The sequence below is a fragment of the Protopterus annectens genome, chromosome 7.part0 (assembly GCF_019279795.1).
Source record: "Protopterus annectens isolate FY-2018-M chromosome 7.part0, PAN1.0, whole genome shotgun sequence".
Lineage (NCBI taxonomy): Eukaryota > Metazoa > Chordata > Ceratodontiformes > Protopteridae > Protopterus > Protopterus annectens.
Genome location: NC_056739.1, coordinates 907,526,473 through 907,551,196, shown reverse-complemented (window position 1 = coordinate 907,551,196; position 24,724 = coordinate 907,526,473). Strand labels below are relative to the sequence as shown.

The 24,724-nt window shown below is 38.7% G+C and overlaps 1 protein-coding gene across 1 annotated transcript in view; it reads right to left on the bottom strand.

Annotated features, from left to right (window-relative positions):
* CACNA1D (calcium voltage-gated channel subunit alpha1 D) overlaps window positions 1–24,724 on the bottom strand; it is a 5,051,180-nt gene that overhangs the window by 287,058 nt on the left and 4,739,398 nt on the right. Inside the window, exon 42 of the mRNA XM_044077483.1 lies at window positions 11,323–11,472. Coding sequence (XP_043933418.1) covers window positions 11,323–11,472 — 150 coding nt within the window. The remainder of the gene's footprint in view (window positions 1–11,322; window positions 11,473–24,724) is intronic.

Sequence of the window (24,724 nt, the reverse complement as noted above, 5' to 3'; positions counted from 1 at the left end):
TTTAACGAAATCAATGTTCTGTGTATAATTTCCTGTCTGTCCTTTAGTCTTATATAACATCTATGTAAAATTTCATTCCTGCATATGTAAGCTGTATTCTCTTGTTGTAACAATACTTTGAATCTTGCAATTTAAATATGTACTTCTATTGTGTATTGGAGCTTTTCTCCTCGGGCCTCTACTGAAAACGGATATGTATCCAGTTAGACCAGCCCGGTTAACAAATGTAAAATAAATAAATAAATAAAATATAAATAAAATAAATGCTCGATGTACAAGTTCAGTGGAGACATGGTTAACTTTTCTAGGACACAGTTAAGATCCCAGGAAGGAGCAACCTATTTAAGGGGAAGTCACAGGTATAAAACTCTTTTAAGAATATGTTTAACCAAAACATAGAAGAAGGTGAAGAATCCATGGGCAGACATGCTAAAATAGCTGCAAGATGTACCTTGATAGAGGAGTATGACAGGCTAGAAGCTAGTAACTTTCACAAATATTTGAGTACCAGTGGTACATAACCCTTTATACAGTCCTGGTTATTGGCTAGGCATTAACTAGAAAATCTTTCCACTACACAATATAAGACTTTCTAATAGCAGGCTTTCTTGCCTTATTTAGTACCTACTGCACATCCTCTGAAAACAGGTGCCTAAAAGCAATTAGTAATGAATCATCAAAGCAGTTAGATGAATATATTTTGAGACTGGGGGTGTATCAAACTTCCCTGTTGTGTGTGAGTAGGTTCATTTTGTAAGGAAGCTTGTGGTAATTGCCCCTGACCAATTCCGTAAAAAGGGAGAACCAATGCTGCTGTGCCAAAAGGAGGAGGGGTCGCCACAATGATCTTGGGAGAGTCCCTCTGAATCTTTAGAATTACCCTGGATATCAATGGAAAGCTTGGAAATACATAAAGAAACATTCCTGTCCATGGGAATGAAAATGTATCTGTTTTTCAGGTCTGCTTGCAAGGAGTCCTGTACCAGAATTTGTTTAGTTGTCTGTTTTGAAAGGAGCCACACAGATCTGCTTGAGACGCACCCTACAAATGGATCAATTCCTGGAAGACCCCCTCATTAAATTTTCATTTATGGGGGTCTGCCCTGGTCCTACACAAAATATCTGCCACTATGTGTTTCTCTGACAGAATGCAGGATACCTGGAGTTTTAATGAGTGCTGAAGAACTACTTCCCAAGCCATCAATGCCAGGCTGCATACAGGGAATGACCTTGTACCCCCTTTGCTTGTTGATGTACCACATAACTGTGGTGTTGTCAGTAATCACTTGGAGAGGTTCTGGGGACCACAAATGATGAGCAGATTTTAAGGCTTGGATCACGGCCCACATCTCTTTGACATTTATGTGATTTGGTCTGTCTGAGGAATCCCACAGGCCTTCCACCTTTACTCCCATTGAAACTGTCCCCACAACAAAATCTGTTGCAGCCATAGTTACAGACTGACCTGGTGGTAGAGGAGAATGGGGAGACCTGGATTTGCACTCTCCACCAATGCAATTGCTTTTTTTGCACAGCCCAAGACTGGAATATGAAATTCCAAAGGATGAAAATGTTAGGTCCTTGTGTGTTTTTAGAAACCGCTGAATCTTTCCATGTGTAACCTGGAAAATAAATCATGAGAATTGTAGATACCATGTACCTCGGAATCCTGAGATACTCTCAGGATGAAGTCTGAGACTGGGTTAAGAAGATTAGGAATGTTTCCAGACAAAAATCCAGCTTCTCTTGTGTCAAAAAGTCATTTGCTGCAGGGTGTCTATAGTAAAGTCCTATATGATGGGATCAAGGAAGACTTCTGAATATTTATCTGGAACTCCTCATTGGTCAAAAAGATGAAACCCATAGTAATAACTTTTGACATCTGGGAAAATACTCTGCAAAGATGTTTTCTAAATAAGAAAATATGTGAATACCATTAATTCTGTAATGAGCTATGACTGGAGGCAGACACTTTGTAATTGCACTTGCAGTAGCTGCTAAACCAAAGGGTAATGCAGAAAACTTATAATTTGACCCAGACACAAAAAATCTGAGAAAATTCCTAAAGCCTTTGGCTATAAGATATGATGTTATGTAGCTTTTAGATCTAAAGTTACCATTAAGCTTCTTTGGGAAATATGAGGTAACAGACTCTGAAGGGTCATCATCTTGAATTTTTGGAAATTTCACATACAGAGTTAGAAAAGAAAGATCTAGGTTTGGCCCCCAAAAAGAGTCTTTCTTTGGTGCTAGAAACATTCTGGAATAGAAGCCTTTGCCCTTTGATTTAATGTCACTGGTTTTATGACTTCTAAGGTGAGTAAGTGATGAAGAACCTAAGGAAAATATTGTTTGCTTTGGAGGCTTGGGGAAGAATTCCATTGAAAGGAGGTATTTGTATTCAGCATCAACTGTATCCCAAATGAACTCCTTTTAACACCCAAGAGTCTGCCACAATCTGTTGCCAAAGTGGAATGTAAACAGCCAGTTGCTGAGTCAGATTTTTGGGAGAGGGGTGGGGGAAAGAATGCTTGTATAGTCAATATGAGGTTGTAGACTGCTCCTTTTTAGGAAAAGATCCTTCTTTCCTTCCAGACATCACTTTTTATTTCTCTGTCTGTAAGAAGGCAGGGCTTGTTTGTTTCATTTCTTAGGCGTAAAAGAGGATCTTGAGGATTTGTAAACGAGGGGTAGAAAATCCTAGAAACTCCACAAAAAAAAATTCCTCTCTCATCAAGTTGTTTGAGGACCTCTGGGCAAAATAAAATCTCCTTATGTTAAGCTGAATTCAGAACTTTAGACTTTACCTTATCAAAATACTTTAGATTTCGCACCCTGGCGTACCTCCTCAAAACTGTAGCAGAAGCAGTGGCCCTAGACACAGTGTCTACACAATCATACACACTCCTTGAGGCATGTTTAGATACTAGAGAAAAGATAGGAACAATAAAATTGAGATAGGCGCTACCTTCAGGGGGAAGATATGGTAGCCAAGTCTCTCAAACTGCACACACACACAAAAAAAAACTAACTTCCACATGTGGGATTGATAGTTAAGAATTCTATATGCCAAAGAAGAAGAATAAAAAAAATTCTCTTTCAAATCTGTCTGATATCTTCCCACCCTTGTCCTCAGGGGAAGGGTTAGAGGATATCAAGAGCCTGTTCCTTACTGGCCAAGGTGAGGAAATGGCTGAAAGGTCAGACCCAAGGTGAGAAAATAAATGCTTGCTAGTTTGAAATACTTTACAAGGTACATCTGCTTTTTTGGGACTGAAGGTTGTAAACTGGGGGTGTTACAGACATTAAATACATCCTCTAAGACTGGCACTAGTGGAGGAATACACACAGAATGAGGTATATCCACTTGTAACATATCATAATATCTCCTCGGTTCTCAGTTCATGGGGAACATCCATTTGTTCCCATAAAACAACTCATTTATCTGGCTATAGTCTGAGAAAAGGAAAATTCTTCCAGAGTAAGTTGTAAGGACCAATTTTCCTCTGAATTAAAACTTGAGCTTGAGAATCTGTAAGAGAAAAAAGCCTAAGTCAAAATCATCTGAACCTATGAACCTAGGTCTCCATCAGGAATACTTCTACTGACCTGATTTACAGGTACTGTATTCTGAGCACCAGGATTTCTGTAACCATTTTTTCACAAAGGTAAGAAAATAATCTTTTCTAATAGACACCACATCTTCTGATGAACAATGTTGAATCTTTTGTTTTTTTCTTTACAGTTATTCCTGATGACCGACTCAGAGAAGGTACTTCTGCCCCTTCAGGAAATCTTTTCCCTGGACACATCGAGCAGCATTCCCCAGGAAAAATGGTTCTCTCATGCCCGGTTTGTACCCTGGAACATCCAAAGAGATTGTGGCTGACCTCCAGTATATGGTGGTTGAAAGGACTACTTTAGAGGAAGCCAGTAAGGTGAGTGAGTGGTTTGAGGAATGACTGCTTGCCACTGCAGAGTTATTCACCAGTGACTGAGGTGAAGTTAGAGCCCCCTGAGTTGCAAGGGCTCTTTGGTAATTTTTTTTTCTAGGAACTACAGAAATCTGACCAGCAGGAGTGGAAAAAGTATCCATGCTGTGAATGAGTAGGATGGTAAGTATGCAGGAAGGTTTGCTGGAATTAATCAGTCAGAAGGTAAGTCATCTGATATTCTGCACAAGCAGCACACTCACACCTTCACATACATAAAGAGTCCCTACAATACTGTATGCACAAGAAGCACACTAAATTATAGGAAAATATCAGTATGTTTAATGATTTGTCACTGGAAGGCCTTATGGACAGGGAAACGTATAATTTTTTGCATGTAGAAAGACCTAGAGTCCCATCTATTTTAGGTATTCCGAAGGTGCACAAGAATCCTATAAATCCCCCTCTAAGACCTATTGTTTCTACAGAGGGGTCCGTTACTGCACCTTTATCTAAATATATTGATCATAAAGTAAAAAGATTGGTTTTGAGAAATGATAACATTTTAAATGATTCCTGGGACTTCTTAAGACGTTTGAATGATACACTGTATTCTGACAACCTATGTTTCATTACTCTAAATGTGGTTTACCTATTTACATGTATACCACATGATATTGGTTTAAGGTGGTTTGAGGAGTCTTTAGCTGATTTTAGAGATATCGCCTTTAATGAATTTTGGACAGTTTTAATTTTAATGGCTTTAGTTTTGAAGAATAATTTTATATTTTTTGAAGTAGAGTACTATAGACAACTCAGAGGTGTAGCAATGGGTGCACATTGCACACCTACATATGCCAACATCATCCTTTCATAGTGGGAAAACAATGATGTACTTAATTCTGAGTTTAGACAATATTGGAAATGTTACGGACATTTTTTTTAGAAGATATATGTCTTTTCTGGGTCAGCACAGAGAATATGTTTAAAGAATTTTTAGACTATTTAACTGGAACCACCAATTTTTTAAAGTTCACCTATGAATTTAACTGTGTAGAGATGAACTACTTGGATGTCAACATACAAAAAGACAATAAGGGCTTTAGAACTAAAATATTCAAGAAAAAGACTTTTTCTATTTCATACCTACACTACACTAGTACCCATCCCCCCCATCAAAAAAGAAGGGTAGTAAAGGGAAAGTTGGTGTGTGCGAGCAGGATGACCTCTGACGACAATGATTTTCAAACTGAGCATTGATTTTTTGAGGAAATTATTGTTGGACAGAGGTTATCCTAGTGAAATGTTGACTGAAATATACAAGGAAGTACTAACAGCATAGAAAACAAAGTTTGCCCCACTACTTGGGAAAAACAACTATATTCATTTAAAAGCAAACTTGGATGTAAGTAATGGAAATAACACATGCTATTCTGCACTCACTATTACGTATGATGGGGAAGCAGGATTAGTGAGGAAAATAATTGAGAATGAATGGAACAAATTTGCAAAAATATCTGACTTGAATCCTATTTTTGATAAAACATTTAAATGTATATACCGTAAGGGTAGTAATATTAAAAATTTGTTAGCGAGAGGTACACCTTACAATAGAAATGGAGGCTATTTAACAGGAGAGGTACATTTAAATGTGGGGGTTGTGCCCAATGTTCAAATACTGTGACAGGTGATATGGTACACTTGAAATCTAGGAATAAGAATATTAGTATAAATGGGTATGCCAATTGTAACACAAAAGGGATTATATATTTAGTTTTGTGTAAAATATGTGATTTATTCTATGTGGGAAAAACGGAAAGGAAATTCAAGCACAGAGTGTATGGACATTTGTATGACATTAGGAGAATGTATGATAACAACGGTTTGTTTAAACACACTCACACATGTACAGGGGCTGAATTTTGTTTTTTTGTTATAGAAATAGAGCCTATGGATCCAACAGGAGGCCCCTGGGAAACTAGGTTAGACTACAGGGAGCCTTGCTGGCCGGTACTTTTAGAGGCCAGTAGACACCCAGGTCTAATCGACACTGTTTCCCTAATGCCAGTACTGAAGCTTAGGTCGGCCAAATTATGAGACATCCAATATTATTTAACATCAATCATCTATAGTACACACTTATTTAATCAAGTTTTATTGTACAACCCAGCATGTAATAATTTTAATATTTTTAATAATGGTATTCTATTATTCAGTGCATACACTTGATATACTTTATGGTATTTTAGATGGACCGAAATAATGGTTTCAACATTGTCCACTAGATGGTGCCCTTACACCATATATTTGTATGAAGTTTTATCAACAGTGTATATTTATCATTTATTATTCATTCATTCTTAAAGTATTAAAGTAATTTATTGTTTTTAATATGAATTATATTACAATTGTTTTTAAAATTGATTTTAAACACACCAATATGTATTAATTTATTTGTTATTGTTTTCAGTTAGGGGATTTTAACTACTAAAACTGTATAACTAATAGGAAGTTAAACCACATTGGTTACTTACGGAGATTTAAGATATTTAAATTGGTTTTGTGATTTAGTACGCTCATCTGATGAAGTTACAGGACGAAAACATGGAACAGTGTGTGTACAGCGTTTATGTTTTGGTCGCTTTTGTGCTTTAATAAAGGCTCTGTGAAGTGAACGGTTGGTATCCAGTGCCTACATTTTATCTGTACTTGTTTGATTATCAAGCGCACTAAATTCCTGTCAGAAACCTGTCTAAATAAAAATTTAGTCTGACAGAAAAAATGGCAGGTAAGTCGTCAAAGGCTGAACATAAGCACTGCATAACCTGTAGTCTTTGCTGCCCAACTGAAACACTTTCCCACTCTAAAATTTACTTTAAAACAAAATACATTTACACAAGTAGTATATTTTGTCATGAAATTAGCTTCAAAATTAACCAAAGCTAAAAACAGTGGCCCCTGACACGCCCCTTCCAATATTAGAAAAATACTATGTTTTGTTAAAGGGACATAACTGTTAAAATTCAATAAAAGTAAATTGAACCTTTTTTTAAATACAAATATAACTAACAATTTCTGTGTGGAAAGATTCCCCAAAGGTGACTTATTTGTCAGAAAGGAGCTGAAGGACAGCTGCTGCTCTTGTGAAGCCTCTGAACATCTTCTTCACGAGGTAGTAAGAAAGCACTGAAGGTGTTCCAATCTGCTTATTTTTCCTCCAGAGGGCTGACCAATCAGCAGTCGGACTAGAAGTATGGATAGGAGCTAGAACTTTTGGAATGTGGCTAGTTGGTGTGTCTTGGGTGTTAAAGGCTACAGTAGTGGGAATGATTAACATCTCATTATTACCCTCTCTTTCTCCAGGCTTGTAAAAGATGAGTCAGTGTGTCTGACAAAGGAATCACTAATACACTTTTGGTAGAAGGGTGCTTAGATGCACTAGTTTTGGAGTGGTTAATGACCTGGTGACCCTTTACAGTGCTAGTGAAAATAAGCAGGGACTTTTTAATTGCATTTCTATATGACTATTTACTATGCATTTGTGTGGAATGTAGTGGTTGTGTGCGTTCCTCACAGGTTGCTTGTTTGTGAGAGGGAAGTCTCCAGTTCGTTTAATTGCATCCCACACAGACAGTAACAAGCTAAGCAATAATTCATTGTCTGTGAGCATCAGATAATTGTTACACTGCCTGACTAAACCAAGTGCTATGAGGCTGGTAACTGAGGGTGAACAAGTTGGCTGACCTTCCCTTTTAGTCCAAGAATTCAGTAGTTAGTAGTTTACTGGAAATAATATACTTCTGTCATTACAGAAGTGTGGCATAATGTAAAAGGCATAAGTAATATGTCAGGAATGGGGTTTAAGAATTTATTTAAAATGGCTCATGTTTGTAGTCTAAGAGGGCAAAACAATAAAGAAAGTTGAATAAGAAGAGTTCCCAGCTATCTAAGACAACACTGGGCATGAATCTAATTAACAGACATTGCATGGTTACAGCTACAGTATATCAGTGGGTGTAAGAATGAAAAGATTTGTTTCTATCACTGGAAAAGTCTACATCTATGTACTACAGAGTTGTACAGTGCTGCATGGAGACGCGCTCAACACTCAGCAAAGAATACAAAAGAACCATACAAGGTTAGCTAGAAATTCGGTCAAAAATGCCTACTTTCAAAATATGGCAGCAGTTTAATTCCCACAGAATTACCTCCAATCATTTTTAGAAGGTAACACTTCACCAAAAGCCTAGATGGAAAACCTATAAAACAACAGCACATGAAGGAAAAGCAGAGGACAACATTAAATCAGATACCAGAAACACTAACTAACTAACGATGAAGTAACAGTCAGGTGACTGTATAAACACGCACACACACACACACACACACACACACACACAAAACAGCTTTTTTTTTTAAACCAAACAGAAAAAGGTACAGTAAAACTTATAAAATAGCATGTTACCTGCATACATCACTAGGCATCTTATAAGTGCAACAAGTACATTCCTGCCCTTTACATGAGGAATCAGATCTCACCTCCAGCTTTAGTCATTTCAGCATATGAGCTCTGGGTAGTAGTAGCTCATAGTACAGTTATGAGCCATAGTATAGTTAGCTACAAATTGTTATACAGTGGTCAACAGCAAATTTGTAAGTTGTAGAAACTTTATACAATGGTCTAGGGAAATATTAATAAGAGATATGTTGGAAGGCATGCACAACATGGCTGTTCAAATGAGACCCACTATATAAACAACTGGCTGTTGTAGGTAGTCTTTACTATGAAACAGGGATGAGTTGGAATGTTAGGATCACAATTATGATAACAAGGATAAAACATGTTGCCTATATGTTTATAAATATATAAACAGAAAAAAATATTTTTCAAGATAAAGTGTTTTAGTATACTAGGGTTGAGAGGAGGTAAATTAGATTACTTTAAGTTGGTTAAGTTACTAGGAAAGAGTTCTATGGGAGTCATGTCCTGAGGAGGCACTGTACAGATAATGAAAACAAACATGGATTAAGATGATGTCTGAATCTCATAACTCTTTATGTTAGCCATGCCAAGTTGATTTATACTTTTGATGATGATGGAAGGCTGTAAATGTTTAACTGAATAATTTCAGTATAATTAGCCTTTTAAGGAATAAGCAATGACAGTGGTTGATTTGTGAATGACTTGATTTGCTCAATATGATTGAAGAAGCAGGGTAGTGAGATAGACTGGGAAGAAGTCTGATATTTTTCAAAAAAAGAAATTTTATTAATCTGAGTGAATGTGTATGGTTAAATTTAGACAAATGGTTATCTCCTAGGAGTGGAGCTTCAAGGAATAAAGAAGATCACTAGCATCAAAAGGGTAAAAGATGAGGCAAAAACTTTTTATTTAGTAAAGTAATATGATTGATCAGTGAAATCTCTGACTACACTGTGCAAACACAATACTAGATATGAATATATTATTCAAGTGAATGATTACTGAAAATGGAAATGAAAGACTGGTATATCTAATTTGCACCAGCTAAGGTTGTCATTTGGCAATAGGCCAGGCAGTGAACTGAACTGCACGAATGAAGATATAGGAAATATAGGAAGGTACAAAGGAAGCACCAGTTTAAGTCATACATTACTCTAAAAAATAGAAAAGGGGAAGCAGTTCTGGTTGAATTACATGTTAGAAGTGTGTGTGTGTGTGTGTGTGTGTGTGTGTGTGTGTGTGTGTGTATGCATATATACATATGTGTGTGCATGTGTGTGTTTGTGGGTGCATGTATATCTATATATATGATAACAAGACATAGTAAGTGATTTAATAAAATAATTACCAATAAGGTGTGTTACAAGACAGAATGAGAATATATGAAATATTAAGTTTAAAGACTAAGTAAGGCTAAGATGATCTTTTATAGAAATTAGGAAGGGACTGATTCTTGCTTACACAATAGATGGAAAAACAGAATGAGAATATATGAAATATTAAGTTTAAAGACTGGGCAAGGCAAATGTAAACTTTGACAGAAACTGAAGGGATGGATTCTTAATTTTACAACAGATGATGGGAAGGTTAAAAAATAAGAATAATTCACCATGCTCAATACTGAGAGTATGTCTACATATAAACAGACTAAAGAAGGGTGCAGATTTGTAGTTTACACTTTAAAGTAAGAGTGCGAGTGCAAACTGGAGGACCCTGTACTATATATTTATAGTAAGAGAAGCACCATAGTACATGTTTGTATGTGAGTCATGTTTCAAATTATGTCCAGTCTAAAACTTTTGTTAAAGAAGACATACAGAGCTGTTTCTGGACTTTATGACTATAAGGTCTGATCAGTGTCAAATGAAAGACAGTAAAGGTAAGTTGTTTTAAAAAGTGGCAGCAAGTATATTAAGTCAATGTACAGTACAAAGGTCAGGAAAAAAGGTTGAATACTACCCTGCTGTAATGCTTGCACTTACAGGAGGGGATAGGCATTACAGCATACAGAACATGAACCAGTGAGGTGCTACTGGCTCTGCCATGCCCAAATTCATGCTGTAGTGCGAATCTCATGTGTGTAGGAGCATGAAAACTTGCAAAGAAAGGCTCATCAAGTCAATAAGTGTAAAAGTCAGCCTCCAGGGGTGGGATTAGGGACAGAAAATGGAAAACAAGATCCCTGGATGGCTGCCTGAAAGATGGCCACCTTCACGATCAGCAGTCACCCTGGAAAAGGAGAATGAATGACCAAGATCAGAGTTAGGAAAGGTCCAGGTGCCTAGCACACACTTGGTGGGGGGGGCAGGTGGCTGGCATGCATTGGGGGTGCTGGAAAAAAGTGTAGAAAAAGTATAGATAAGCTATTTTATATCTGAAGTGAATCTATACCTGACAGTTCAAGACATGTTAAAACCTCAGCTTCAACTACAAAAAACATAAGACATTAAGTCAGAAATACAGACAAGTGCACAAGTAAACAAAATAAAATCTGTAGGAAATGGTACCTTTCTAACAGTACTGCTCTCTTAAATGATTAAGACATCAGTGAAGCTATAAATACTTTTAACAAACAAAATCTCATTGAAACTAAAGTAGTACTTATCTTCCAAAATAAAGTCAGGTGTGAGAGCAGTATATCTTATTAAGAAAGATACTGCCACATGCCTCCTAATGTGATGAGCTACAGTAAGTGTAAAGTCATACCATAAAGGAGAGATTTCTTATCAGCATGTTTTGTTGTAGGACTATTTCAGTATGAATTATCTTAAATCAAGTGGTGTGTTTAAGATAAGGAAACCCAATGAGCCTGCAGCTGTAATAAAGCACAGTACCTATATTTGCTAGCAGGTATAATATGCATATAAAGCTGTTGTAGAACAACATGAACATGTTACTGTTTGTTACCTTTTTCCTGAAAGCAAACTGTCTCTTTCATAATATTCATCACCGCTGTAATATTCCTGTTCACCTGAGTATCCGTCATTGCAGTAGTCATCAATTCTAGGGTCTTCCTGTCGAACTGATGGATAACACCCATCCCCACCAGCATCAGACCTGCAGATAGAACATTCCGTTGATACAGTTCTACATCTAACAGATGTTTTTATTTTATTTATTTGTTTATTTATGTTTGTTTACTGGGGTAGTGCATTGATCTCAATGGACCACTTGCAGGCACATCCAGGATGAACAGGATCACATAAGAAACAAAACATATTTACAGATCCAAGGATATGCTAAAACACTTATACACATTTACAGATACAAGAGTATGCTACATTTTTTTCCAAAGAAGCAGTTTACAATGTCAAAACAGGGATGGAAAACTGGAATCATTATTAACAAAGCTTTCTGGATAGGATGAATCAACAATGAGAATGAGATAGATGTATCATTTAATGACATTTCTGGTGTACTAAATAACTGCCTTAGATGCTAACTAAAAATAAAACTTTTACAGATTATCAAACTATTAAATTTACTATTATAAATCACCCATACTGCTGATGCTGGGTTACTCTGTCATTTTTATTTATAGTTATGTATTATGGGGAGTAGGTAAGAGTGAAAGACACTAATGATACTTTTCTAATGTGTCATGGAGCATTTCAGAATATGCTAGAAAGTAAAGACACTGGATAAGAAGTCTTAAACCAAGCAGCATGCTGGCTATGTCACAGTTACAGAAACATCACTGTGCCTACACTGCTTGGTAAATAGTCTATTATTTGGACATGGTCCTTACCATACCTTAGATGGAATGAGAATATTTAAAGATCATGTATAATCAAAAAGCCTTATCTGGTCCAGCTGTTGCACTGGTGCTTATTTGTATATTTGCTGATGCTATGTTCATGTCAAAAAAGCTGCCACCATGTGCAGGCCATTTAAAAATATTTCCTCCATAAAATCCTGCTGTTTATGTATTACTTATTTATTTTCATATTTGTTGACCAGGTTAGTCTGACTTGGCTGAAAGCCCTTTTTTAGCACAGGCCCAAGGAGAAAAGCTCCAACGTTACTCAAACATTACAGTATACAATTTAGTAAAAAAGGGGTAAACAATAAAATTAAATTATGAACAGATATCATTTTAGAGAGTATTTTCTATTACTACGTATAGTAAAGGTGAATACATCAAAAATAGCATACACAAAAATAGTAAGCAATGATATTCTTCAGTGTAAAGGTGAGTACAGACAAAAAAAGATATACAAAGTAGTAACCAGCAATGTTGTACAGTGAGAGAAAAGACTCCCGAGCAATAAAGAAAGTGGGAGAGCAGTAATGGTTTAGTGTATAAAGGAGATGGAGGGAGTTGGCAGATAGATTAGCAGGGGGTTTAGCTGGAATCATGGCACAGGCAAGACAATGAGTTTAGCAAGTGGGATTTTAGCTCTTTTTTTGAAGAAGTTAGTGCTGGTAATGGAAAGTATGCATGGGGGTAATTTGTTCCAAACGTGTGCTAAGGAGTTTGCCAATATTTTTCTTTGGCATGTACACCTCAAAAAGGTTCTGTTGTGAGCTTCGAAGAGCTCAATTTGGTGTATAATAAGATATTAGGGTGGAGAGAGCAAAGCAAGAGGTGGAGCAGTTAAGAACGAAATGAGTTAGGTACTGGGCATATTAGCAGCAAATCTAGCAACTTGTTGTATGTGAGCTCCAGTTTAGATATGAGGTTGGATTGAAGGTTGGTGAGGATAGAGGCACCATAGGATAGAGTGGAGAACAGGAAAGCCTGAGCAATGGTGGGTTTGGATTTCTCTGATAGGAATGTTTTGTGTCTATATAGTAGTCCTAATTTCTTGTGTTTTTTAATGCTTTGTTGAACATGGAGGTTGAATTTGACTTGATCATCTATTGTCACACCAAGAAGTTTCGTGTGAGTTTCAACAGTGATTGTAGTGTTGTTTAGGGGTGTGACAGTATAATTGAATTTTTGAAGTTCAAATGTTTTTCATAGAAGAGGAGGAGTTTGGTTTTCTTAGGGTTAAGCAGAAGCTTGTTTTATGTCAGCTATTTATCGACAGAGTGTTGAGTGATGGTGTGTAATTTGTCAAAATTGTCACAACAGGAGATAAAGGTTGAGTCATCAGCACACTGAATTACAGTAGAGAGGGAGCATGAGGTGTAGAGGGTGTTAGTAAAGATGTTGAAAAGAAGGGGACCAAGAATGTAGACTTGTGGAACCCCAGTTTTTACAGTTAGGAAGGGAAAAAAGGATGATAGCCAATTGACGGATTGAAATCTATTTGGGAGGTAGCTACTGAACCATTTTATAGTGGAGCTTGAGAGGTTGAGGTTAGTGAGTTTGGATAACAGTAGAGGATGGGAAACAATATCAAAGGCCTTGGAGTGGTCGAGAAATAAACAGGAGACTAATTTATTTTCATCCCAAGCTTTGGCGATAGTATGTGTGAAAGATATTAGTGCAGTAGATGTGCTATGTTGAGGGCAAAATCCATGCTGGATAATGGATGGAGATTAGGAGATTTTCATGTAACAGATGATTGAGGAGCTGTTTGTGAATACACTTTTCCAGCATTTTAGAGAGAGGAGACAGTATGACAACAGGTCTGAAATTTAAGGGAACAGTGGAATTGCCACCTTTGTGAAGTGGTAAAACATATATATTTTTTCCAAATATCAGGGACTGTATTTTCTTGGCTGGATCCATTTATAAGTATGGAGATGGGGTAAGCAACTGAATTGGCGGCACGTTTAAGAAATAAGGGAGGTAGCTTATCAGCTGATGGTGAACATGGTTGTAATTAGTAGGAAAGGGTGTAAGTGAGAAGTAAGTAGAGAGGGAAGTTGTGGAGGTACAGGGGGAGATATTGTCTTGTTTGGTTAGCTTTTGGATGGTTTCAATAAAGAAAAAGTGGCTGTTTCAAGGGAGGAGCTGTTGGGGCAAGGGGTTAGGTGATGAAGGATTACCTGGATGTAGCAGTTGGTTTACAGAATTCCAGAATTTTTGGGGGTTGGACATGGGTTATTCAGTGGCTTTTGGTAAAACTTTCTTATCGAGGATGACCTGTTTTTTGGTTATGTTGCAGAGTTCCCAATAGGTTTGAAAGAGAGAAAGTGAGTTATTTTTTTCCTGCTTTTCCATGCACTATCCCTCTTGGACATTTGCTTAGATGTACATTGGTGTAAGCCTCCTTTGACCTATGTCACCATGCTTAGCACTGTGATCATGTAAGGTCAGGGATGCTTTCAGCTGAAACAATGCCAGCGGTGGTAACCTTGTGACAGGCATTAAAACATTAAAAACACAAACATCAGACATCTGTACATGGATAACATTTAATGACTATAACTGTATTCATTAAGCTTAAAGCTTAAGCTTCAATAGCTTAAATCAACTTCCTAGGAAAACAACTGACCTACTGTTTCTAAATATAAACTGTGGAATTATCTCCAATAAAATCCACGACCTACACGCCTGTCTCTCACTATACTTGCCAGATATAGTGGCTATAATTGAGACTTGGCTAAAGCCACATATCAACGACAATGAAATTATTCCTCCAGGATACAATATTTTAAGGAAGGACAGAAAGGATAAAAAAAAAGGTGGTGGCATTGCTATACTATTTCAGAATCACCTCACAGTGCAGGCATTAAGTATAAAATATCCCTCAGCTGACAATGCAGAAATATTGTTCACCCAAATGAAACTCAACTCCACAAAACTAATAAACATAACTGGATGCTATATACCCCTGGCAACAATATACCCACTCTAGAAAACCTGCTGTATTGTTCCTGTTTATCTCTCCAAAATGAAACCATCATTCTGGGTGATTTTACTATAGATTGGCTATCCTGTAACTCTTCCACCTCAACAAATCATATTAACCTCCATGGCTTTACCCAAGCCATCCAAACACCAACAAGAATTGACAAGATAACTAACAGGGAATCAATCCTTGACTGCATTCTAACTAATAAACCTAGCCACCCCTCTCTTGCAGGTTGTCTCCCCAATGGTGTAAGCGACCATCTGCCAACCTTCCTTCTTTGACAACATAACCATAATCCCAAAGGTACTGTCTACCATTTCATTAGAAGCAAAAAGAACTTTAACCGCATCAATTTTGCTGTAGAACTAAAACATTGCAATTGGGCACCCCTGAAATACGTGGAACTAAATGAGGCAGTTACTTACTTTAATACCACCTTTTTAAATGTACCAGATCTTCATGCCCCTCCCAGAACTATAAGAACCAGATCTAATCGCACTCCATGGCTTACCAAATAAACCAAATTCCTCCTTAAAGCCAGAGATAAAGCATGGGATCAATGGAATACTGTTAAGTCCCCAGCTGCAAAACAAAAATATCAGGAGCTTAATAAAGAATAAAGCTAAGAAACTAGTAAAACTTGACAAGATTAACTACTACTACTACAGCCTTCAAATCAAGCACCAAAATCACCCTCAAAATTTTTGGGCACACATTAACAAATTACTACTACCAGGAAAAACTGGTCCTCCCTCTCCCACCTTAGTAAATAACTCAGCAGTGCCACTCAATTTAATAAATTCTTTAATGAAACAATATTGACCTTAGCCAACCCACAGAAAAATCAACACCCCCCCTTGCCTGAACCCATCATTACTCACATAAAGAACAGCTCCTTCCAATTCCAGCCTGTCTCTATAGATAGGATAAAAAATTACCTCAAAAAAATTAAAACTGCTACTCTGGGTGCTGACAAATTACCAGGGGAATTCCTAAAAACTGCTGCCGACGCAGTGGCCTACCCTATAGCCATTCTAATTAATAGATCCCTTTCAGAAGCCATTGTCCCTGAAATCTGGAAAATATCTCACATAATCCCCCTACATAAAGGAGGTAACTCCACAGAACTTACAAAGTACTGACCTATAGCAATTCTATCCCCTTTAGCAAAAATCTTTGAAAAGTGCACACACTTGCAAATGATAAGACTACTAGCACAAAATGATAAGACTACTAGCACACACACAAGTTCCTGCCAAACACCCAGCATGGCTATCAACCCTTCCATCGTATCACCACTACCCTATTGTCCTTCTCCAATACAGTAAGCTCTCATAAAAACAATGGTAAATTTGTTTCTGCCATCTTTCTTGACCTATCAAAGGCCTTTGATATGGTTAGACATGACATTCTTATCAATGAACTATCCAAATTAGGACTCTCTCATCCTTCCATAGCCTGGTTCCAAAGCTATTTAGCCGTCCGTCAGCAAGCAGTTCTGTGGAAACAAGAACTCTCCCTCCTTCTTCAAGTCACTCTTGGTGTTCCCCAGGGTTCCATTTTAGGCCCTCTGTTTTTCACCCTCTATAACAATAAGCTCCATGCCTCCAATGCATCTGTCATCCAATACGCAGATGATTCAATGTAATTTGTACAGCTTCCTCACTACAGGAACTTCACACATTAACTCAAGAATCTTTCCTATCTATCGAAACATGGCTATCCGATATCCAACTCATTCAAACCCTGCTAAAACCAAACTTCTGCTCTTTAAGCCCACTAGGTCCACCTCATCAACTATCACCTTTTATACCATGTCCAGTAACAAAATTACTATCTCTCCCACAGAGCACATCAAACTCCTGGGCATAGAGATTGATAACAATCTAAGATTTGATATTCACATTACCCAGACCATCAAGAAAGTCCACAAAAAAAATAGGTATACTCTATAGACAAACAAAAGCTACCACAGCCCACACTCACCTTATTTCTACCCTCCTTTATGTCTCACCTAGTCTTACCATCCTTAGAAAAGCAGACCTAGTTAAGCTTGACTCCTGCTGCAACAAAATCACTAGATTCACCTCTGACTCCCCATTTAGAGCTCACTACTGCTCATCCTTGAAACAGCTCAACTGGTTGGAACTTCCTCAACTCTTCCATTACAACCAACTCTCCCTGGCCCATACAATTCTGTATCAACCAGAAAAAAAAACCTGCATTACAAACCCTACTTCACCTCCACACCAATAACAGAACTTTTTGCTCCAGTAACACATTTATTCTCTGAGTAACTAACTCTAATAATACAGCAGGGGATGCCCTCTTTTCTAATTATGTATCCAAAATCTGGAACGCTCTACCCAGTCTCATAACTACTATCACTTCCTTCACACTGTTTAAAAAAATCATTAAATAAGTAAACAAACAAATAAATAACAATAACCATACACTTCCAGTTCCCCTACAATTTACTGGTAGTTCCTCTTCATGAAGGGAAATAACTATTTCAGCAACATTAATACTATTTTTTTTCAGTTTACTATCAAAATGTGGAATGACACTTATACAAAACTGGGATGGTCGAATGCAAACTGTAGTACACATTTGCTAATGTGCATTCAACATTCTGATAGATTGCAATACAGTGGGGACTGGTGAATTTACCCTTTTCCTCACTGTAGTGCGATCTCTGAGTTGGAATATATAATTTGCGGGGGGTGCGAGGAGCAGCCCCCCACATGGGGGATGCAGAGAGGCTTACCCCCTGCAAAACTGTAAAAACTTGTGTTGTAGATGTAGATCAAGTGAATACATTTTTTTTTTTACTTTCAACATTTTGATAGTAAACAGTTTTTTTCTATTTCTACATTTTTCCTGTGCTAGTTGAAAGCTGAAACTTGAAACTTCTGACCTGGCAGGACACCACTAAGTTATGCCCATCACAGCTATAGAGCAGGAAAGGGGAGAACATTGGCTCCGCACAACAGGAAAACGGGACAGCATTGACTGTAGTGGTACATTTACTTTTTAAGTTTTGTTTTTCACATAAAATTATTTTGTGTGAAAAACAAAAATGGAACAGCTACTAGCTATCAGCGAACTTCACTATAAAGATGGAACGGAATGCAGGCTCTGGATTTCATTTCGCTGCTTGGCACATGATCTTTAAGGTAATAAGATGTGAACTAACTAGCACTGATTTTCACTACCACCATCTGAGAATGCTAGACATTCAAAGAATCGTTACTTATGATGTGCAGTTTCATAGCCCAAGGTGCTTCACACAGTTTAAACATCTAAAACTAAGAACAATAAAACATGATTAAAATATTCAACAAATAAAATTAAATAACACAAGTTGGATGAATGATGGTTAAAAGTGGATATAGACAGTCTTCGCCAAAAGAACATAAAATTCAGCAAGACAAGAGTCACGTAAGAAAAAAAGTTCAGCATAAAAGATGTTAACCACACCTTAAGAATCTGTAAAAGGTCCATTTTCTGGCTAAGCAGAAGTGGTACAAGCTTATTTTTCAAAAGGAATTTAGCTAAATACAATTTCAGTCAATGTACGCAGCCATAACTGTAATCAAAAACATTTAATCTAAATTCAGAAACTGTCTTTTATGTGTGGAGTAAGCCCCCACATCTCGATTCAGGGGATGTACCCAATTACTTAATATATCCAACTCCAGCACTGTTACATTTCTGGGGAAAGCCCTCCCTCCAAAACTATGCAGCAACCAGACTCGTGTCACTGTAGGTTTAGGCATCTGTATGTGAACACATATCCCAGTGAACAATATAACTGTTTCTGAGTAAAGGTTCTTAGATGGGTGGTTAAGGTATCAATAGGACTTTCAAGTAAATGACCTTAAAATCATGGTGAGCAGGACTTACGAGCAATAATAACTTACTAGTTAGTGCTATCTACAATGCTCCTTTGGGCGGTAAGCATTTCCAGTGGAGTGCTTAGAGGAAGCAATAGAAGTTATACAATAAACAGATCACAGAGAATAGTATTACAAAGAAACAGTTGAAAAATTATAACAGTATTAATAAGCAATAAGTTAGCTAAGAAAAGGTGTTATTATAACAAGATACTAATATGCTGTCTAAAGGCTGCCATAACAAAGACATGCAAGCAGCCTAAATTTATAAGATACATACTGGCTACTCTAAACATTCATTAACATTAAGTCTTAGCAAATAGTCAGCTTTGGTGGCATAAAATAATAAAGCTCTGGCTACATCCCAGGTGACCCGACTTCGGTTAGTCGTTACACTAATTCATGGAGCTAATGGGGGGATGGGTGTGTATCTTGGGAGGGAGAGGAGGGCAGAGAAAAACGCAGCATTGTGTAGGTATCCTATGGGAGGGCTTTTGGTCCACTAAGCTACCATAAGATGGAAACTCTCATTACTAAGCACAAGGGTGCATATATTTGCAAGAGAGGGCATTGTTGTTCTCCACTCTCATGTGGGTAGCTTGTCCTTTTGCCCAGGAGGTGGGGTTAGGCTATTCAAATATCCTCAATGGCAGGATGCCACTGAGGACACAAGCAACATCTCCTTCTTCTGTGGGTCTGGGACTACCAAGGAGGTATGAATGGACTCATTTCCAGCTAGGAGAGGCACCATGGGGGTAAAAATGCTTAACAAATGGTGAGTATGAGGTCACTTATACCATTACAATGTAATTTAGGAACAACTGAGAAGTATAGGGACAGAAAGTACAGTTGTATAAAATCTTGCCATAACAGTAGATGTCCTTCTCTTTACTGTTGCAGTATTCCTAACTGAAGGGTTCTCCTGCCAAGGATAGCCCAACATCCAGCCAGTACACCAAAGCCTTTAGCACTTATAGGCACCATATGTCACACATACGCTGCCCGCACAAGGCATAAAGGTGACGTATGGACGCATACTCTCTGAACTGAAAAGCTCCATGAGGAATAGAATGTCCCTAGGGATAAGGAAGAACGTGTGCATCTAGAAAGAGTAAAGGGAGAATAGCCCCTCGGCCAAGAAAGAACAGACTAGAGCAGACGGGGCAGGAGGGAGACAGCAAATACTGCAACCGTGAGGAAAAGGACATCTATTGTTAAGGTATATTTTACACAACTGTACTATATCCTTCCATATCACTGTTGCAGTAGTTTTTACTGAAGGAAGAGCACAAAAACTCAAGAGGAAACTTAGGAGAAGGAAGGCACTGAAGAGCCCTGCAGAAATCCATGCAGGACAGGCCTGTCAAAGCCAGATTTAACCCTGGAAATAACATCCAACATATAATGCATAGTGAAGATATGAAGAGAGGACCAAGCAGCAGCTTCAAGGATGGAACTGGCATCAAGCCCCTTGTGTTGCAACAACCTTGGTAGAATGGGTCTTTACTGATGAGGAAAGATATTTACCATGAAAATAATAACAAAAAATGGGTCCAGGAAGGGATATTCTGCTTAGAAACAACTAAACCCAAAGACCTGGGATGAAAGGAAACAAAAGGCTGTTCAGATTTGCAAATAACTTTAGTTTTATCAAAATAATATCTGAGCTGTCTATGGAAATCCAAGGTGTGGAGAAGCTTCTCACTGGCAGACTGCAGAGAAGGAAAAAAGGAAAGCAAATGAATAGACCGACTAAGAACTGACTGACCGCTTTGAGCATAAAAGAAGGGTTAGTACAAAGAGAAACCCTGTTTCTATGGAAAACTTAGATCCTGAAAGAGCCTGAAGTTGAGACACCCTCTTAGCCAAAGGAAGAACAGTCTTCTCTGTCTTTCAAGTAATGTTGTAATGAAGCTGAAGCACCAAGTTCAAAGGGAGCCTGAGTCAAATTTTCAAGAATAACACAGATGTCCCAGGAAGGCAGAATAGGTTTCTTGGGAGGCCTGATACGAAGGATGCCTTTAAGAAATTGCTTGAACTCAAATCTCAAGGCCAGAGGAGGAGTCAGGGGCAGACAGGCAGAAATTACAGGCAGGTGAGCTTTAACTGAAGAACTAGAGTTACCACCTGTCCCACTTTGCGAGGGACAGTCCCTCTTTGGGCAGTTGTGTCCTGACAAAAAATATTAAAAATGGCAAATGTCCTGAGATTGTAGGACATAATTATTTCCTATATTTTATGTAATAGTTGCATAAAACAGTTATTCTGTATCTAAAATACCTAAATGTTATAAGAAATAGAATAAGCAACTAAAATGCTACAAGAATAAGCTTTTATTTAGGCAAAAAAGTTAAGTTCTACCCTTTGTACTGACCGTGTGTGTGTCGGCCTGTAAAATCTGATGTTTGTACCGAAAATGTCCCACTTTGGCCATTTGAAAAGGTGGCAACCCTATGAAGAACATGTCAATCCAACATGGAGCAGATCACACAAATATGAAAGAATCAGAGGAACCTCCATGGATAGGGGGATCCTGATGGCAAGAGAGGCATCAAACAGAAAATATTTTCCATTTGGACAAATACAATTTTCTGGTAGTGGGGTTCCTGGAATCCTGCAGGACCCAAAGCACATCCTCAGAAAAGAGCAGCATAAAAGGGATTAGAACCCTATCACCCACAGTGTCAGCTAAAGAGTGGACAAATGAGGATGGATAAGAGACCCCCTGTCTTGTGTGAGAAGGTCCACCCAGTGAGGTAACTTGTGGTGATTGCCCCAGGCCAACTGAGAAAGAAGAGGGAACCAATGCTGTTTGGGGAAAATGGGAGTCATTAGCAATATTTTGGAAGAGTCCTGTCTGATCTTGTGCAGGACACATGGTAACAGAGGAAGGGGAGGAAAGGCAAACAGAAACATCACCTTACTAGGAAAAGACAGGGCATCCACTTTCAAAGTCAGAGGACTCGGGATACTGGAACAGAATAGAGGACATTGTCTGTTCACAGGGGAGGCAAGAATATCTCACCAATGGAGATTATCCAAAAATATATCTCTGAGAAGATTTGTGAACTTGTGTGTTGGACCTGCTTAAAGAGTCTGCCCATCAGATTGTGTTCTGAGGGAATGTAGACAGACTGAACAGTCACTTGATACTGGACAGCTACATACCAGACATAAAGAGCTAGTCTGCAATGAAGGGAAGACCTTGTACCTCCATGCTTGTTGACAAACAGCATTACTGTGGTATTGTTTGTGAAAATTTTGAGGGGTCCGGGATGAAAGAGGGAATGAAAAGCTTGAAGGCCTACAAGCAGAGCCCTCATCTACTTTATACTGATGTGGTCCAACCACTCCTCTCCACTTCAGAGAGACAAAGGAGGCCCCCATCCCCTATCTGAGGTGTCTGTAAAGACCTCTTGAGTTCAAACTGGAACTTGGAAAGGAAGCCCGAGGTTGAGAAAAAATTGATGAATACACCACTGAAGCTTGAACTTGAGACAAGGAAGGAAGGGGACTGGGATGACCAGGGGATGGCAATGGTGAAGCCACACTGACTTGAGGTAATGCTATGTTTTTCTCATGTGAAGCCTAACCAGAGGGAGCATGGGAATGGTGGAAGCCATGTACCCAAGGACCCTGAGAAAGTCCCCAGCCCTGACTGAAGTCACAGGAAGAAAAGACTTGATAAAAGCAATAAGAGACAGGACCTTGGGGGCAGGCAGAGATGCTAGCATGGGGATGGTCTGGAGCCTGCAACCAAGGAAAATATGATCCTGAGAAGGGATCACAGCTGATTTCTGAAAGTTTATGGTGAACTCCAGCCCCTGCAACAACGAAATAGTGAAATGGAGATGTTGAAGCAGAGCATCAGGAGAAGAAGCCTGAATAAGCAGATCATCCAGATAAGAAAAGATCTGAACTCTTCTCATCCTGGCAAAAAGCAATGATAGGAGCAAGGCATTTGTTGAATACCCTTGGGGCAGTAGAGAGGCCAAAGGGCAAAGCAAAGAACTGAAAATGCAAGGATAAAACAGAGAAATGTAAACATTTCCCGAAAAGGGGATGGATGGGGATATGAAGACAGGCATCCTTGAGGTCCAGAGAGACCAGAAAGGCCTGAGGAAGAAGAAGGAGAAACAATGTCTGAAGAGACAACATCCGAAATGAAGGAATTTTGAGAACGGCATTGAGCTGAGAAAGGTCCAGAATTGACCACCAAGCGCCCCTCTTTCTGGGAACTAAAAACATTGAGGAATAAAAACTCCTCCCTACCTGGGCAGGGAGCACAGCCTGAATGGTGACCTGGATCAAAAGAGAATAGAGAATCTCTGGGAAAAGAGGAAGCTGTTCCCAAGGAGGATGAGGGATATTCAAAAGGGAGGAAGGGATTTCCAAATAATGAAATATCCCTGGCAGATAATGGACAGAACCCAAGAGTCTGTTGTGATCTGTAACCAAATTGGAAGAGACAGGGAAAAACAGAGAGATAAGGGAACCTGGCTGAGGGAAAGGGGAAACAAACTGTCAAATAGAATCTGGCTTATCCTGAAAAGTATGTTTCTGGGAAGTAGGGGCTTGGACAGACAGCAGGAAGCACACATCTAGAACCCTTGTTTCATTTGGGTGGAGGGTGAAACTGCCTGTGAACAAAAGAAGGTTTGGATGGGCAATTCCTCTGAAATGTAGGACTAGGAGAAGCAAAGATATGTTTCAAGTTCTGCAAAGCTTCACCCTTATCATAAACAGACTAAAAAAGTTCAGCAGCAGCACCAAGAAGATTTTTATTATCTAAAGGAGTATCCAATATTTTGGCCTTAATGTCATCAGGCACAGCCTGAAGACGAAGCTAAGAGTAATGCCTGATAACAAAACCAAATGCAGCAGTGCTGGAGAAAGGATCAGGTGCATCATAACTGCATTTAATACAGTGGTGGGCAACTTGAGAGGTAGAACTCAACAGGGAAAGGGCAGACACCTTCCCCTCAGAGTAAGAAAGGTTGGAAACCACTTCAGAAATCTGACAAAGGAGGGACAAAACATACTTGGTCATATGAGTCTGGTTGTTAGTTGCCGTAAAAGACAAAGTGGCAGCAGTATAAAACTTTTTGCAAGGCCTCTCCATGGCCCTTCTATCCTTGTCTGAAGGAAGCGGCTTGGTAGAGGGAAACAGCTTGGAGGGCTTGTCAAAAGAGACAAGACACTACAGAAGTTTCAGCAGAAGGGCATTTATTTAAAAATTTGCATTAATCAGGGACATTGTAAGACCTATCAGGTTTCTTGGGGGCAGAGGGCTAAGAATCAGGGGCCACAGAAGCTGCTGAAAAGGTATCCAAGAGAACAGCAGAAGGTTTAGAAGACTCCAATTTGGAGGCACTCATAATACCTCTTCTGGCTATCACACACTTGACAGCAATCCCCTAAAGAATTCCATCATAAAGGCAACAGTGACCCCAAAGGAGAGTTCCTCTAAAGGAGAATCTGGACTAATAGAATCCTCTTCTACTGAACCACGGTCCAAAGGGGAAGAGATTTGAGAAGAGTAAGCCAGGGTCTCTTCCCCCGAGTCCTAATCCTCATCTGAGGTGTCCGGTTCCCTGGGTCTTTTGGGAGGAGTGGAAAACTGGAGGGCAGGCACAAACACCCCCTGAAGAGGCTTTAAAGTCA